The sequence below is a fragment of the Megalobrama amblycephala genome, linkage group LG3, assembly GCF_018812025.1.
Source record: "Megalobrama amblycephala isolate DHTTF-2021 linkage group LG3, ASM1881202v1, whole genome shotgun sequence".
Lineage (NCBI taxonomy): Eukaryota > Metazoa > Chordata > Actinopteri > Cypriniformes > Xenocyprididae > Megalobrama > Megalobrama amblycephala.
The window spans coordinates 16,274,823-16,291,631 of NC_063046.1; the positions used below are offsets into that span (position 1 = coordinate 16,274,823).

A 16,809-nucleotide genomic window follows, 5' to 3' on the forward strand; every position below is an offset into this window, starting at 1 on the left:
GAGGTTCGCGTGACACTAACGTGAAACCAGACTCCATTTGCCTCAATGGAAAGCATATTTACACTTAATCGTTCCCCATCCCCTATATAGTGCACTATGTAGAAACTAGTAAATGTGTGACCGATTTCAGCTGCAGCTTCAGCGTCTATTTGTAATGTAGGGGGCGAAATGCTTTAGATTCTAGAGAGCAATTGATTGGACAGAAAATCAGATGAGAAGCTGAAGTGCAGCATCATCAAAATCATTGATCCATATTGGCAGAAGTGAGAGACTGAATGCGAGTTTCGAATGCTTATATGTTCTAAATATACATTTTTTCATTGTTTTGGACCAACATATTCACACTAAAAGCCAAAAAATTTCAATTTTGATTTCATGGTGCCTTTAAACCTTTAAATCAAGTTTTAGAACTCGAAATTAAAAGCAAAAGAGGATAAATGAAATGCCTTCATGAAACAACATTCATGAAACAAATTAACAAAATATTTGATATTAATAAGATTACTAATACATTAAAATATTATATTATTATTAGGGCGGTCACCCGATTGATTCACTCAAAATGCAGATTCAATCAGAAACGAGAGAGGCTCGGAGACGCATAACAGTCCTGCTCTAGCTTTACAGGTAATATTTTGTTGGCAAAATTGAGCAAAAACAGACAATATTGTGTCTAACATACAACACAATATTATTATTTATTGAACTGTTGTATAAAATCAACATCACATTTGCACTTGTGCTATTCTTGACAAAAACAGTACGTGTGTATGGAAGTAAAATAATGCCATATGTTTTTGAAACAAAAAGCATCTTGAAAAAAAAAAAATGCATTGCATTAACCATGCTTTTATTTTAATGCATTATATTTTTAGGTCTTGCATTTTTATGGGCTGAAATTCAACACAGTTGTATATTTAAGCTGTGAATATTTAAATTCAAAACAGTTCACACACATTTTCATTGTTAAAAATTCAACAATCCATATTCACATTTCAGATTTCACTTCCAAAATATTAATTCTGTTTAAAAATACAACCTATAATATTAAGCAGGCAATTTTCTGTCCATTTTATTTCACGTCCACAAATTCAGTGGTCACCAGCAGGTGGTGCAAGCATGTTCAAGCGCATGTTGACGAAACATATGGCTTTATTTTACTTCCATATGTGTGATACTGCACTTGTTATTCGTGCTTAAATATATCATATGATATAAGTATGAGACAAAAAAAAAAAAAAAATCATACAGTGGCATTTTTACCCTAATATCTTGAATTTTAGGGACATTCTAACTGCATTCTATAGGCTCCATCACACAGTGAGTTGTTGCCCTGTTCGTCACCAATCAACTGTATGTAATGTAAGATGACTAGGTAAGTTATACGTGTTAAATAATTTTAACGTTAATTTAATTAATTAGTTATGAAAAAATAAAATGTTAAATCGAGCCCTAATTATTATATATTACAACAGTGTCTGTAGGTATTACTCAGTTTTACCTGGCCGACCTGGTGGCCCTCCAGTGCGCTGACTCTCTCTGGTAACTTTTTGTTAGAAGTGTTTCCAAGTCCCAGTCTGCCATAGTCTCCATTACCAAAGGAGAAGAGCTTTCCATCTGCAGTCACCACAGCTGAGTGCTTGAATCCGCACGACATCTGCACAGGAAAAACATCGTAATTCATCATACACACCTGAGGAAAAAGAAGAGGAGGAGGCATATGCATTTAAAAATAAGAGCGAATGTGAGAGGTGCGTTTCTGACCTGCACCACCTCCTCTCCCTGCAACGCTTCTATCTGCCGCGGTCTGCGCTGTCTGTCACTGTTGCCATGGCCCAGTTTTCCATAATCTCCATCTCCCCAGCTGAACACCTCACCACTCTCAGTTAGAGCCATCGAATGGCCATCAGACCCACAGGACGTTACCAGCTGGGTCACCACAAATCCTGCACAAAAACACATCACATCACTGTTAAACCTTCCAGGGTATTATACACATCTATTTAGAGTTTGTGTATGATTGCAGCATGCCTTGCAGGGCAGATATAACAGTGAGAACGTGCAGATCGTCTGAGTTTCCTTGTCCGAGGCGGCCATAACTGCCCTCTCCACATGCAGACACCGTCCCGTTAGCTTGGATCACAAATGTGCAGTTCTGCCCACACACAACCTGACAATACAAAAATGAATAAATGACACAAATTTGTATTTATTTGATTTGTATGATAGCATATTATAAAAATAAAACTTTTTAAATTTGAAAACGAAAAAAAGACATTTGTGTGATACCTGTTGGGCCTGAGAAAAAGAGGGAGCAAGAGTTGGCACCAGAATGTTTCGCCCAGCCTCTGCAAGCTGTCCATGCCTGCCAGCACCCCATAAAAACACGTCACACTTCCCTCCGAGGTGCCAGTCCTTAAAATTCACAAAAGATATTAAAATGTTTTACATTTTTTTTGCAATTTTTGTAATTATAATAACAACATTTATTATATACACAAACATTGCAATTACCATTATTGACCATGTGACAGTGAATGAAGTAATCAACTTTGCCATCACAAGCAGAAATTACATTTAAAATATATTAAAATAAGAAAAGAGTTATTTTAAACTGTAATATTTCACAATATTATTGTTTTTAATGTATTTTTGATCAAATAAAAGCAGCCTTGGTATAAAAATTTTAATTATTCCAAACTTTTATCTGGTAGTGTATATTTGATATATAAATATATATTAATTATATACTAATATATATTTGTATATGTTATCTAGCCCTTTTATTTGCTCTTACCTCTGGTCTGGAAGTGGCCCAAGACATGATCTGCTCATCTATCCCAGACACCCACTTGCTGTTGTCCTGTGTGTGATGACATTTTTTAAAAAGACTGTGACCATCATGAACCATTTTTTCACCATCAAATCATTAAATATGGCAGTCTCACAGGACATGTGTAGGTTTAATTGCCCTCACCATAAGCAGTGCCAGTTTGTCCTTGGCCACGGGCTCCAGGTCCGGCACGATAAAAGACTCAGGAAAGGTGTGTCCGCGCACAAGGGCCTCAGCCGTTTTGACGGTGGTGGAGAAGCAGTGGAGCCACGCCCACTCACTGCTGGCCCAGGATCCAGGGGAGGGGGCGGAGGAGGAGCCAGGCTCAGGTGGGCAGAGGGCCAGATGAGGTGGGACAGGAGGATGACACAATAGAGCGTCCAGCTGCAGACCCACCGCCAGAGACGCCAGACACTGCATGTAAGGACTGTGGATGAGCTGCTCCCCACACACCACATGAGGCTGAAACACACAAACCAGGAAATTACCTCAACAATCTCCCTATTTTTTTCATTTTTACATGAATAGTATTCACGAAAATGTTGTCGGTTTTGTGTACCTTCTCATATGCGTACTGCTCCTGAAGCATGATGGGAAGTCTCTCCAGGAAGGCTCTCATGCACGGAGCCATATTCAGTCCCACAACGCCCTGCTTCTTCAGCGCCGTGCGGCAGGTTGCTAATACGTGATTGTTTGCCATAAACTCTGCTGAGCTATTAACAACCAGCACATCCTGCAGAACAAATACAGACTCCAATAAACAACATCTTTTCTCGATATTTGATAAAAAAAAAAAAAAAAAAAAAAAAACTCATCAAAATGAAATCAAATAAAATTGAAAACATTCAGGATTCTTTTACCTTTGAGCGATTGGAGCAGACAGCTACACCCACGTCAGGGATCCAAACTGTGTTGTGAATAGCTCCAGATCCTGCAACTACTGTTTGCAGCACTGATCCATCCTACATATATAAACGTACACACAAACATATCATTATGAAATCTCAATATTGATGCTTTCAAGTTTATTGGTATTTTAAGTTAGCCTGTAAGTGTTTATAAAGATAGACACTGACCCGCAATGACCAGATGTTCAAAAGTCCACCAACCCCTCCAGACACCAAAGCTAGCCCATCTGGACTGAACGCCACTGTCCGCACAGGAGTCATATGACCCCGCAGCAGGAACACACACACTGCTCCTTCACACCGCTGAGGGTCCAGCTGGAGAGAGATCAGGGAAGTCACATCAAAACACACAAACATAAATACTAACAGACAGGGAAGAAAAAAATAGCAATATGTAATTCAGAGGTTTTTAAATTGCTTATACATATGAACACATTACCATCAGTTTGGATTTTGGTTCTGATTCCCACCATGCATCAGGGCAGGCAATGTTGGACTGTGAGTATGACGAAGGGTCCTGCGGTACCGTCCACACAGATACAAGGCCGTTCTGACAACATCTGTGAGACAAAGATTTTTAGTACACATCCCTTAATGTTTTAATGATGGTATTCTTAATTTAGGACACATTTATATGAAAAGAAATACAGAAAAATATTATTATACACTTGTGATAAAAAAAAAGCTCTTAGAAACATTTCAATTTTGATTTCTGTAATTGGAAAAATAAATGTACATTGCAAATTCACCAAAAAAATAAATCAATAACAGTAAGGTTTAGAAATACAGCCTTGGTAAGCAAAAGATTTTCATAGACATTTAAAAAAATCTCTCGACCTCAAACGTTTGAATGGTAGCTTATTTCTGCTGGATTAACATTTCACCTCGTTAAATAAACCACAATAGAGTGCTGCGGAAATTATGTATTTTTGTAGGCCAAAACCCGGAAAGGAGTTAAAGGTGCCCTAGAATCAAAAATTTACCAAGAGTAAACAAGAGTTCAGTACATGGAAAAGATGTTGAGTTTCAAACTCAATTGCTTCCTCCTTCTTATGTAAATCTCATTTGTTTAAAAGAACTCAGAAGAACAGGCAAATCTCAACATAACACAGACCGTTACGTAACAGTCGGGATCATTAATATGTATGACCCCAATATTTGCATATGCCAGCTCATGTTCAAGGCATTACACAAGGGCAGCCAGTATTAATGTCTGGATCTGTGCACAGCTGAATCATCAGACCAGGTAAGCAAGCAAGAACAATAGCAAAAAATGGCAGATGGAGCGATAATAACTCACATGATCCATGATTACATGATATTTTTAGTGATATTTGTAAATTGTCTTTCTAAATGTTTCGTTAGCATGTTGCTAACGTACTGTTAAATGTGGTTAAAGTTACTATCGTTTATTACTGTATTCGCGGAGACAAGTGAAAGTATTTTCATTTTTAAACACTTGCAGTCTGTATAATTCATAAACACATCTTCATTCTTTGTAAATCTCTCCAACAGTGTAGCATTAGCCCGTTAGCCACAGAGCATATAGCCTCAAACTCATTCAGAATCAAATGTAAACATCCAAATAAATACTATACTCACATGAATCGATGTATGCATGCAGCATGAATGACGAACATCTTGTAAAGATCCATTTGAGGGTTATATTAGCTGTGTGAACTTTGTTTATGCACTGTATTACTGCACTTATAGTCGAGAGCTCGGGAGGGCAGGCAGCGAGAGATTTAAAGGGACCGCAGCCTGAATCAGTGCATAGTTAATGATGCCCCAAAATAGGAAGTTAAAAAAATTAATAAAAAAAAATCTATGGGGTATTTTGAGCTGAAACTTCACAGACGCATTCAGGGGACACCTTAGACTTATATTACATCTTTTGAAAAGACGTTCTACGGCACCTTTAATATTTTAGCTCTTCCAGTTCCATCGTCCTGAAGTCAATGAGATTTTTGAAGGAGTTTTTAATTAAATACTTAAAATAAGGTCTGTGGTGAACACAAGCTCAAGATATTTTCATGTTTTATTCTATGATATAAAATACATCAGTAATACACTCTTGTGATTGTTTTAAAGCTTTTACTTATCTTGTAAAAGGTGCCTGCTAACAAGTGGCTAAATGGAACTACATACAGAGGTTGTTGGGGGCGTTAAACGTCATCAGCTGAATAAATAAACTCACCAGCTCGCTAGTCCTCATTTTTATAGCCCTGTTGTGTTTATAAGCATGCTCTTGCAAACCATTATATCGTTTGCTCTTGCAAACCTTTATAACCATTATAGGGGAAATGTTTTTTTTTAATCAAAGACTGAAAGAGTTGTCGGAAGCTTAGTGATGGTGGCGTTAAAGTCATGCAACCGTGGTGCAGTTTGTTTATAGCCTTCATAAAAGTTGTGTTCATTTATGAAGATTATCATGATGAACAAAACAGGTAAGAATCATAAGCTTTTGTTAGTCACAGACCTTTTTTTTGGCAATAATCCAAAAGCCAATGGAAAGATCCTAATGGGTTTTTGTTGAGGGAACCAGGGTGATGCTAACTTCCTGGTTAGCCTACAAAAATATGTCATCCCTGCACAACTCTATTGTATTTAGCACTCTTATGTATTAGTGTGCACACTGTCTGTCTGGACATACGTGGCAAACATGTTGAGAGGTTTAGGTCCTTGACCAGGCAGGTTGCACCAGGCAACAGCATTGACAACAGCAGGGTGGGCGATACTTTGCAGACATGTCCAGCTTTGGCCCAAACCTGTCCCCGACCCTGTCCACAGACGCACAATCTCCTCTTTAGCACAGCTTATTAACACTTGCCCACCTGGAGCCCAGCGCAATGAACTGATGCTTTCCTACAGTCACAACACACAAAGAGAGAACAAAGATTTGATGGTCAGTGAAATGAAGGCACACATGGATTTTTACAGACAAGAATGTGTCAAAGTACTGTGTGTGAATGCTTGTTTATATGCGTGTTAGTTTATGATGAATCATGACTCTAACCTTATGGGCATCAATAACCACCACAGATCCATTCTCTAAAGGCTCCTTAGAGCCAATCAGAAGCCTTCCATCAGCATATCCAACTGCAAAGGGCCGGTCCTCGCTGTACCATGCGATTTGCATCACGGCCACTGTAGAGATCAGTAACATACATGGATACAAACACTTACAGCAATCTTGTATACAGTTTTAAAAATGCTAGAATAAAATGGGTATAATCACATGCATTAGTATGGATTTAAAAAAATGTCAGTACCGTCTTTCCTGAAGCAGTGTTGGAGTTCAGTTCTCTGCATATCAGAATCATCAAGAACCTCAAGAAGTCCCAATGTCCCATCCATGCGACCCACCAATAGCACCTCTCGAGGCTCCCCGCCCCACAGAGACCCCGCCTCCTCTTCCGGCCAAGCTAATGATGACACCCAGTGAGGCTGCACGTCCAATGAGGCCTTCCCACCTTGTATGCAAACACACAATGTGATATTAAACTGATATTAATATCAGTTTCATATTAATATTTTCATATTAATATCATATAATATCACACCGATATTAAAATTCTGGCCAATACTGATAAGCAAATATTTTATAAATTATTTACTTATAAATTATTTTCGATATTAAAATGTATACAATTTGTTCCATTTATAGCCCTATTTGGAGTCTCCACTAGGCCTGATTTGGTGGCCAGAGATCGTAAAGTCATTGCTTTTACTACAATCTTGGCCAGACGGGCTATACCGTGGAGCAAGCATGCTTCCCCTCCAACGCATGACAGGTGGATAGAGGACATTTTCTACTGTATTGGGTGTGAAAATTCAAGATGCTCACTCTTTGGTTCACTTAAATCCTTTTACAAGACCTGGGATCCCTTCTTAAATTACATTAAGGGTTTACCTTGCACACCTGTAACTGGCAATGGTACATATTTTTCAACTATTAGATTATTTAAAAAAAAAAAAAAAAAAAAAAATTAAAATTTATAAAAAATATATAATTTTTTTTTACTTTTTTTGTTAAATATTATTTCTTTATTTTGCTTCCTTGTCATTTTTTTGGGGGGTGGGGGTCATGTAAGGGATTAATAATGGAAAATGTTTTTTATGATGTCCTATTCTGTACTGTCACTGAAAACCAATAAAAAGATTTGGAGTATAAAAATAAAACACTGAAAACTACTACAAGTGAATTTAGACATAACAACATTACAATGTACAGTATGGAAAATTTATATTTTTAAAGGTAATCAAAATGTAAAAATAGAGCAAATGAGCAGCAAAATTAAATATCCAATATCAACCAATACTGATAAATAAATAAAAACTCAAATATTGGCTGATAACCAGTAAAAGTGATAGTAAAGACATTTATAATGATACAAAAGATTTCTATTTTAAATAAATGCAGTTCTTTCGAACTTTCTGTTCATCAAAGAATATAAAAATTGTATCTGTTTTCACAAAAATATTAAACAGAACAACTGTTTTTAGTCACTGATAATAAGAAATGTTTCTTGAGCACCAAATCAACCTTGGTGAGCATAGAGACCTTTTAAATAATAATAAAAAAAAAGAACCCCAAAACTTTGCACCCCAAACTTAAACCAGTAGTTTATATGGTGATGGTGAGTGACATACCATTGACTTGCCAAATGTTCACTATTTTCTCCATGGCAGCAGCCAAGTACATCCCACTGACACTCCAGGCCACTGGAGCCAAGTTTGGATCACCTGGTGACCCTAGATTATTCATACACTCCTCTGAAGTATCATCTCTAAAGACAGATACAGAAGACCATAAACATCATCTTTCAGACAGTAGTTTCACTGGGTGAAGAACACGCCTTATTAGGAGAAATAGAGGAACTCACGCTTTGTTAAAGACACATGTCTGCTGCAGAGTGTACTGGTTTTTGGCCACGCTCCAAACGCGGACGGTCCCATCATTCCCGCTTGTTGCTAGAAGTCCTTTTTTACTACACCACCCACATGTGATCACCTACAAGAGACCAAATGATTCAGCATCAGAAACCATCCAGTGCTGTAAAAACGCAGCAAACACACAACGCAGTGGGAATCATACCCTGCTCTGGTGGGCCTCGAGTCTGAAAGTGGACCACTTCCGCAGGTCTCCTGCTACATCGGCGAAGGTCTGCGGGCGGCTCTGATTGTCTCGGTCGTGAGCCGCCAGTGTGCGCACCAGCTGCTGCGCGGCCCATTGGCGGTGCTGCGACGAGAGTCGAGATGAGAGGCAGCACGCCGCCAGCGCATTTGCCAGCTCCAATGGGCCTACAGCAAGGGGGGCACAGGAGAGGTGGGCATAGAGAGGCGACATTAACCCTGTGACGACCGAGCGGAACAAAGCCAGGCCGCGAGAGAAACATACACACGTGCACACAGACACACAATGAGAAAAAAAGGTGAGAAATTAAAATGATGGTAATTGGCAGCAAAGGCTGTGGTTTTTGAGCTGCAACACAACAATGCTTTCACTAACAAGCCCTCTGCTGCCAAAAACAAACAAATCAAACAACAGATTTGTGAGATTTAACCCAACAAAACAAAATAATAAAAAAAGACTGAAAAAACAACAACAACAACAACAACAACAACAACAACAACAAAAAACACACTCACATAACAAAAACACCACACAAATAACAACCCACGCAAATAAGTAAATGTGGTGACATTCTCAAGCGGCTAGCAAGATGTTAACTAACCTCTTTTTTCCAGTTCAGCCTTGTCATATCCGTGTCGAAGCCTGGCACCTTTATCGGCAAGCAGGGCAACTAGTGCCTGAGTCACCACAAAATTGGGTGATGTTACAAGCTTGTTCTCTTCTGCTACTCCTCTCAGGAAACTGGGCAAGAACTTTCTCTGGATTGGATCATCTACTGTGGTCAGATTCATCCCGGTGGCAGCTGATATCAGATTCTAAAGGAAAAGTGAGGCAAGGTGGGAAAAAAAAAAAAAAAAAAAAAAAAAAAAAAAAAAAAAAAAAGATTTAGAGTTTTTTGTCATCTCTTTATTTACTAGATATTCATGAGAAGATCTGGCTACCTGTGTGCACAGCTGGACCAGGAGTTTGGCAGCGCTGGGGCTGTTTGATGCCAGACAGCCGACGGCGGTACTGAGGTATGCTAAACAAGAGATGGGTTTGGTAGGCTTGCTAGCCCCTCGTGGGCGCTCAGAGGATCCAGGGCCTAATGCAAGGCCTGTGGACAGTCCAGCTCTACCTGCTGCAGCCAAACACATCAGACGCACCAGAGTCCTAATGTCTGTCAAGCCCAGAGACTCCAATCCTGCTGCTAGACTGCAACTAGATCCGCTGAAGAGAAGAAATACGAGTTAACAGAGACATACAATATATATATATTTATCCTTAAGAAAATGTTGTCAATTGAACTTATTTAAAAAGAGAGAGACAGTTTGTTCAATCAACCATTGTTTAATTAAAAAGATGAAAAATGAAGCAATTTTGTTTTCAAACAAGGTCAAATATATATATATATAAAAAGTGCCCTCCACAATTATTGGCATCTTTAATAAATTTGAGCAAAGGCGGCTGTGAAAATAAATCTGCATTGTTTATCCTTTTGCTCTTTCATTCAAAAAATTCACAAAATTTCATCAAAGTAAAACAACTGAAAGTGGAGGGAAACTCACATTATGAAATAAATGTTTTTCTCCAATACATGTTGGCCACAATTATTGGCACCCCTAGAAATTCTTATGAGTAAAATATCTCTGAAGTATATTCCCATTCATATTTACATTTTTTAGCACATCAGGGTTACTAAGAGCATGAAATTGTCCAGACATGAGTTCCTGTTCCACAGGAGTACATATATGTGTAAACACAAAGGCCAAATTCCCATAATCATTCATCACAATGAGTAAAACCAAAGAATATAGTTCTGATGTGCAGCAAAAGATCGTTGAGCTTCACAAAATAGAAAGTGGCTGTAAGAAAAAACCTAACGCACTGAAAATCCCCATTTCCACCATCAAGGCAATAATTAAGAAGTTTCAATCAACTAAAGATGTTACAAATCTGCCTGGAAGAGGACGAGTGTCTAAATCGTCCTAATGCGTGGTGAGGAGGAAAGTTTGAGTGGCCAAAGACTCTCCAAGGATCACAGCTGGAGAATTGCAGAGATTAGTTGAGTCTTGAGTCTCAGAAAGTCTTAAAAAAAAAAAAAAAAAAAAAAAAAGCTCCTACATCCCCACAAATTGTTCGGGAGGGTTTCAAGAAAAATCCTCTGCTCTTATCCAGAAACAATCTCCAGCATATTCAGTTGTCAGACACGACTGGAACTTCAAATGGGATCTGGTTTTATGGTCAGATGAAACTAAAAAAAAAAGAGCTTTTTGGCAGCAAACCAACCAGATGGATTTGGTGCACACATGGATAAAAAGTACCCCATGCCCACGGTTAAATACATTGCTGTATCTTTAATGTTGTGGGCCTATTTTTCTGCTGGAGGTCCTGGACATCTTGTTCAGATACATGGTATCGTGCAAATACCATGTTATCTGTTAGTATTCTAGCAAATACTAACAGATAAAAATCAAAACCTGACCGCTTCTGCTAGAAATCTTATAATGGGCCATGGTTGGATCTTCCATCAGGACAATGATCCAAAACAAACATCAAAACGAACACAAAAATGTGTCACTGAGCACAGAATGAAGCTTCTGTCATGGCCATCCCAGTCCCCTGACCTGAACCCTAAATAAAATGAGTGGAGTGAACTGAAGAGAAGCACCACCAACATGGAGCTGGGAATCTGTATGATCTGGAGGGATTCTGTATGAAGGAATGGTCTCTGATCTCTTGTCAGGTGTTCTCCAAACTCATCAGGCATTATAGAAGACTTAGAGCTGTTATCTTGGGAAAAGGACGTTGCAATAATTGGGTGCCAATAATTGTGGCCAACGTGAACTAGAGAAAATTAATTAATTATATATATCTAAATTCTTTTACATGCGAGTAGCTTATGATCCTGTGTTTTCAGTGTCTCGGTTCACAGTAAATACTGCTCCAGTAATATTGGGAATGATAATTATAATAATAACAATAATTAATAAACAATTAATAATAATTGTACATACATACAAACAAGCACAGCAAACCTAGAAAGTAAAAATAGCCACACCATCACTAACCTAACTGACAGCAGGGACAGAGCTCTCATGACCATTGTTCTGGCCAACAAGACTTGTGCAGCTGCAGTGACTCTTTTCAGAGCCACAAGGCGATCAGCAGACGTCTGGAGTCCTGCCGCCTGCTCCCCCAAAGACAACCGTCCTGATGAACTCTTATCCACTGAGCTCTGGCAACCTACAGACAGAATATGTTTTACTTGCGCATATCCATAGAGAAACATCTTCACAAAATACAGACATATCTGTGAAATTATAGACATTTTTACACCATAAATCAATGAGATGCATACTCTGAACCACTCTGAGTCACTTAATTGCATTGGTGCTGTTATTATTGTACCTATCTGCAAGAGAGTCTCCTCCATGCTGTTGGTGGCAGTGACCATGGCAACAGAGGCTCCGAGAGGGTCGGTGTCGGGAAAATGGACAGCCTCAGGAACAGGTCTGCGCTCACTAAGACCCAGCGGAGCAGAGAGTAACTCGAACTCCTCCTCGCCAGTCAGACGCTCTGCATCGTCTACATCCAACATATCCCAGTCCTCTGCAGGACAAAACCACATATATTTAGACTCATTTACCCTGAAAAATATCAGTAATGGCTGTTAATAATTCTAGCAAATTTCTTTTTGTTTGTTTTTGGGGTATGGTCTTGCATGTAGACACTTTTAATACCTTCATATACACTGTCTTGCTTTCCCAACAGGTCTGGGGCTTGACCTTTATACCTGAAAAACAGAAATCAGTAAAATACATCAAATTCTTGTGAATTCGGCTATGACAAGACATGTATGTAAACACACTGCTTACCTCTCAGGCAGCGGTCCTTTGATCTTGCTCTTCATGTTGAGGTATTTCTCTCTGCAGCTGCCACAGAGCAGGTAATAGGGATTCCCGCTTCCACACTCCCCTCCGAACCAGCCGTCAACATAGGAGCCATTGCTGCGGTAACCCTGACGATTGGCACTGCGACCGCAGCCCGGGTGACTCTTCTTCATGTGCTGGTTGAAGCTGGACACGCTGACCCCACACAGCTCACACACGACCACCTCATCCCGGTCCTCCGACTCACACACATGCTAACACACAAGCATATGAAACAAAACTGCGGTCAGATGGAAGAGCAAGTTGTGCAACAAACATTTGAAACTAAATGAAAGCCAGTAGAACATGGATCAGGGCTGAAGCATCCCAGGATGCATCTGCTGCTTCTGTACTATGCCGGCAAAGCATGCACCAGTGTTAGTGAGTGTGCGAGAGCTGCTACGCTTCAGCAGAAGTTTCTCTGTGTCCAATATGAGGGCATGAGCGAGCAAACTGCATGCGAGTACACTATGTGCATCTCTGAACGAATGTAAAGAGTGTGTTTGTGTACAGCCGTGCAGGGGTTAAAGGTGAGTAGTAAAGCAGCGGCAGCCCCAGGCTGCTGTCACACACACCCATGTTGGCCAGTCCAGTACCTCCGGGATCCACATTCCCAGAATGTCAGAGTCGGATGCCAGCTCCTGGGTGAACATGGCCTCCATGGCTTCCTGATCCAATTCCAGCTCCAGCTCTTCATCCAGATTGAAGTCGTACAGTGCACCAAGAGGCCCAGACTCCTGCTGCAGTCCAGAGCCTTCTCGACGGGCTTGAGTTCGATGTGCCTGCACTGAGCGGTACAGTCCAGCTACACAACAAAACAATATTAGTGTTGTGAAGACTGTTATAACTTAAAACCTAAAATTGTATTATACATACACACGCATATATGCATTAATTTTCCAAACCACTAGTCCTCTGTAGGATCGAGGTTACTCAGATTTTTTATACAGTACAGTCCAAAAGTTTGGAACCACTAAGATTTTTAATGTTTTTAAAAGAAGTTTCATCTGCTCACCAAGGCTACATTTATTTAATTAAAAATACAGTAAAAAACAGTAATATTGTGAAATATTATTACAATTTAAAATAACTGTGTACTATTTAAATATATTTGACAAAGTAATTTATTCCTGTGATGCAAAGCTGAATTTTCAGCATCGTTACTCCAGTCTTCAGTGTCACATGATCCTTCAGAAATCATTCTAATATGCTGATTTGCTGCTCAAGAAACATTTATGATTATTTTCAATGTTGAAAACAGTTGTGTACTTTTTTTTTTCAGAATTCCTTGATGAATAGAAAGTTCAAAAGAACAGCATTTATCTGAAATACAAAGCTTCTGTAGCATTATACACTACCGTTATACACTACCGTTCATAAGTTTGGGGTCAGTAAAAATTTTTTATTTTTATTTTTTTGAAAAGAAATTAAAGAAATGAATACTTTTATTCAGCAAGGATGCATTAAATCAATCAAAAGTGGCAGTAAAGACATTTATAATGTTACAAAAGATTAGATTTCAGATAAACACTGTTCTTTTAAACTTTCTATTCATCAAATAATCCTGAAAAAAAATATTGTACACAAATATTTTGTACAATTGTACACATTAAATGTTTCTTGAGCAGCAGATCAGCATATTAGAATGATTTCTGAAGGATCATGTGACACTGAAGACTGGAGTAATGATGCTGAAAATGCAGCTTTGCCATCACAGGAATAAATTACTTTGTGAAATATATTCAAATAGAAAACAGTTATTTTAAATTGTAATAATATTTCACAATATTACTGTTTTTTACTGTATTTTTAATTAAATAAATGTAGCCTTGGTGAGCAGACGAAACTTCTTTTAAAAACATTAAAAATCTTAGTGGTTCCAAACTTTTGGACTGTACTGTATATTTAAGAAATTAACACTGTGATCAGCAAGGATGCATTAAATTGATCAAGTTACACTAAAGACATTTACATTGTTATAAAATATTCCTATTTCAAATAAATGCTGTTCTTTTGAACTTTATATTCATTAAATAACCCTAAAAATGTATACAAATTCAACAAAAAACAACTGTTTTCAACAACTGATAATAAGAATAATTAAGTTTCATGAGTACCAAATTGTCTGAAGGATCATGTGCCACTGAAAACTGGAATAATGGCTGCTGAAAAATCAGCTGTAACATCACAGAAATAAATTACATTTTAAAATATATTAAAACTAAACTATATTAAAATGCAAACTTTCTTTGTGTCCCTTCCTTCAAAAAACATTTTAAATAATCTTACCAACACCAGACTTTTGAACGGTAGTGTATATACAAGTCTGTTTGGGTCAGTTGAACCAGCTAAATTACACAGGGCTTCATTGAGACTGATTAGACAACTAGTGGAAAACATGTATATTCGCAGATCCCTAGAGTGTACCTGCACGAGCTAGTAAAGTGCGTGCAGCGAGGTCAAAACGGTGTTTCCTGCTGGCTGCAGAGCGTCCTCTGGGAGTGGGGCCTGCAGAGGCAGAGGCCGAATCTTGATCAAGACCTTCAGGACTGTAGGAACAGGGACGTCAAGCAATGATAAATGGGCAAAATAATGTTTTGCAATTCAACGTGAACACAATATGTACGTTGTACCTAACAATTATTTATTTAATTACATTAAAGACATCTAATATAAATGTCATGTCATACATTCTGTAGGTATTGTACCTGTCACTGAATCCCTCCTCCATCTCCGCAGCATCAGCGTTGGGGATGTCTCCCGGTGAGCGCAGGCAACTCCTCTCTGTGCTCTTACCCCCTCCTGCTGCCCCGGAGCAGGGGTCTGAAGCCTCCTCAGATTCTGCCGTGCCCGGATGGTCGATCATCCACATCGCAAGCACAGTGATGTTTTGAGCATCTGCCTCACCACGTGCACCTACAGAACAGCACAGAACACGCTCTGAATATCTGATATGATAACATAAGATGAAAGAAGAAATTCTGAATCAGAAATGACATTTCTATGAAAGTAAGTATCTACCTGTTGCTTCCAAAGCTTTCATGATCTGTCTGAGTGAGAATCCCATTTCCAACAGTGGAACCGCAATGGCAGGAGGAGGTGGAGATGTGGAGAGACGACTGCTGGGGTCTGATAATGCTTGGAGAGAACAAACATACACAGTCAGCTATTTTATACAGGACTGAGGATGTCTCTACAGTCAGGTACAAAGGTCTGAGAATTGCATTTCTAATTAAATACATTGTTTGTTTTTTGTTTTTTTAAATATTATTGAATTGAACTGAAAAATGATCCTGAATTTTGTAATTTCCTAGTATTTGACTTTTTTTAATGTTTTTGAAAGAAGTCACTTATGCAAATCAAGGCTGCGATTATCTTTTTTTTTTTTTTTTTTTTTTAAATCTTACCTGAAACTTTTTAATGGTTGTGTATGGCAATTTCCACCAAAAAAAAAATCTGTTTTCAACACTGAAAATAAATCAGACTTTTTTCTTGTGCACCAAATCAGCATATCAGAAAGATTTCTGAAGCATCATGTGACACTCAAGAATACAGTCTGAAAATTCAGCTTTGCAATCACATGAATAAATTGCAGATATGACCCTTCACAATAGATAATGCTTTAAAATAATCTCCTTGGTGACCATAAGAGACTTCTTTAAAAAAAAAAAATAAACTAATTAAAAAAATCCAAATTCAAACCTTTGGCCGGCAATATATATAATTTAAAATTTAATTTTTAAATTCCATATTTTTGATGTGTTCTCAGACATTTGGACCCCATTTTACTAATTATGAGAAACATATTGTGAGTGTGTGTATTTGTACCTGTCCTACTGGTGGTTCTGGCAGGCTGGGACTCAGGTGATGTAAGGCTCTGTCTCCGGCCGTGCTCGTCTGATGGCGAGGTGGGCAGTGATGAGACGGGAGGGGTCTGAGCTCTACGCGCTGGCAGCAAGGTCGTTGTCGGGTAGCTGGAGAACATCTGCCTGCTCAGACATACACATGCAGATTGATCAT

The 16,809-nt window shown here is 38.7% G+C and overlaps 1 protein-coding gene across 5 annotated transcripts in view; it reads right to left on the reverse strand.

Moving 5' to 3' along the window:
• Positions 1-16,809, reverse strand: part of herc1 (HECT and RLD domain containing E3 ubiquitin protein ligase family member 1) — a 53,815-nt gene that overhangs the window by 5,800 nt on the left and 31,206 nt on the right. For 3 of the 5 annotated variants that reach the window (XM_048184257.1, XM_048184256.1, XM_048184254.1), the window contains exons 40-66: positions 16,618-16,778; positions 15,811-15,927; positions 15,498-15,705; positions 15,217-15,338; positions 13,365-13,594; positions 12,736-13,004; positions 12,601-12,653; positions 12,269-12,469; positions 11,929-12,103; positions 9,820-10,087; positions 9,480-9,693; positions 8,840-9,096; positions 8,628-8,755; positions 8,395-8,531; positions 7,014-7,214; positions 6,758-6,888; positions 6,395-6,606; positions 4,181-4,301; positions 3,910-4,056; positions 3,694-3,795; positions 3,393-3,566; positions 2,978-3,295; positions 2,798-2,863; positions 2,290-2,415; positions 2,032-2,170; positions 1,765-1,946; positions 1,502-1,657 (exon numbers count right to left, since the gene is read on the reverse strand). In XM_048184257.1, coding sequence (XP_048040214.1) covers positions 1,502-1,657; positions 1,765-1,946; positions 2,032-2,170; positions 2,290-2,415; positions 2,798-2,863; positions 2,978-3,295; positions 3,393-3,566; positions 3,694-3,795; positions 3,910-4,056; positions 4,181-4,301; positions 6,395-6,606; positions 6,758-6,888; positions 7,014-7,214; positions 8,395-8,531; positions 8,628-8,755; positions 8,840-9,096; positions 9,480-9,693; positions 9,820-10,087; positions 11,929-12,103; positions 12,269-12,469; positions 12,601-12,653; positions 12,736-13,004; positions 13,365-13,594; positions 15,217-15,338; positions 15,498-15,705; positions 15,811-15,927; positions 16,618-16,778 — 4,615 coding nt within the window. The remainder of the gene's footprint in view (positions 1-1,501; positions 1,658-1,764; positions 1,947-2,031; positions 2,171-2,289; positions 2,416-2,797; positions 2,864-2,977; positions 3,296-3,392; positions 3,567-3,693; positions 3,796-3,909; positions 4,057-4,180; positions 4,302-6,394; positions 6,607-6,757; positions 6,889-7,013; positions 7,215-8,394; positions 8,532-8,627; positions 8,756-8,839; positions 9,097-9,479; positions 9,694-9,819; positions 10,088-11,928; positions 12,104-12,268; positions 12,470-12,600; positions 12,654-12,735; positions 13,005-13,364; positions 13,595-15,216; positions 15,339-15,497; positions 15,706-15,810; positions 15,928-16,617; positions 16,779-16,809) is intronic. The other 2 variants (XM_048184255.1, XM_048184258.1) reach the window with 2 other exon arrangements.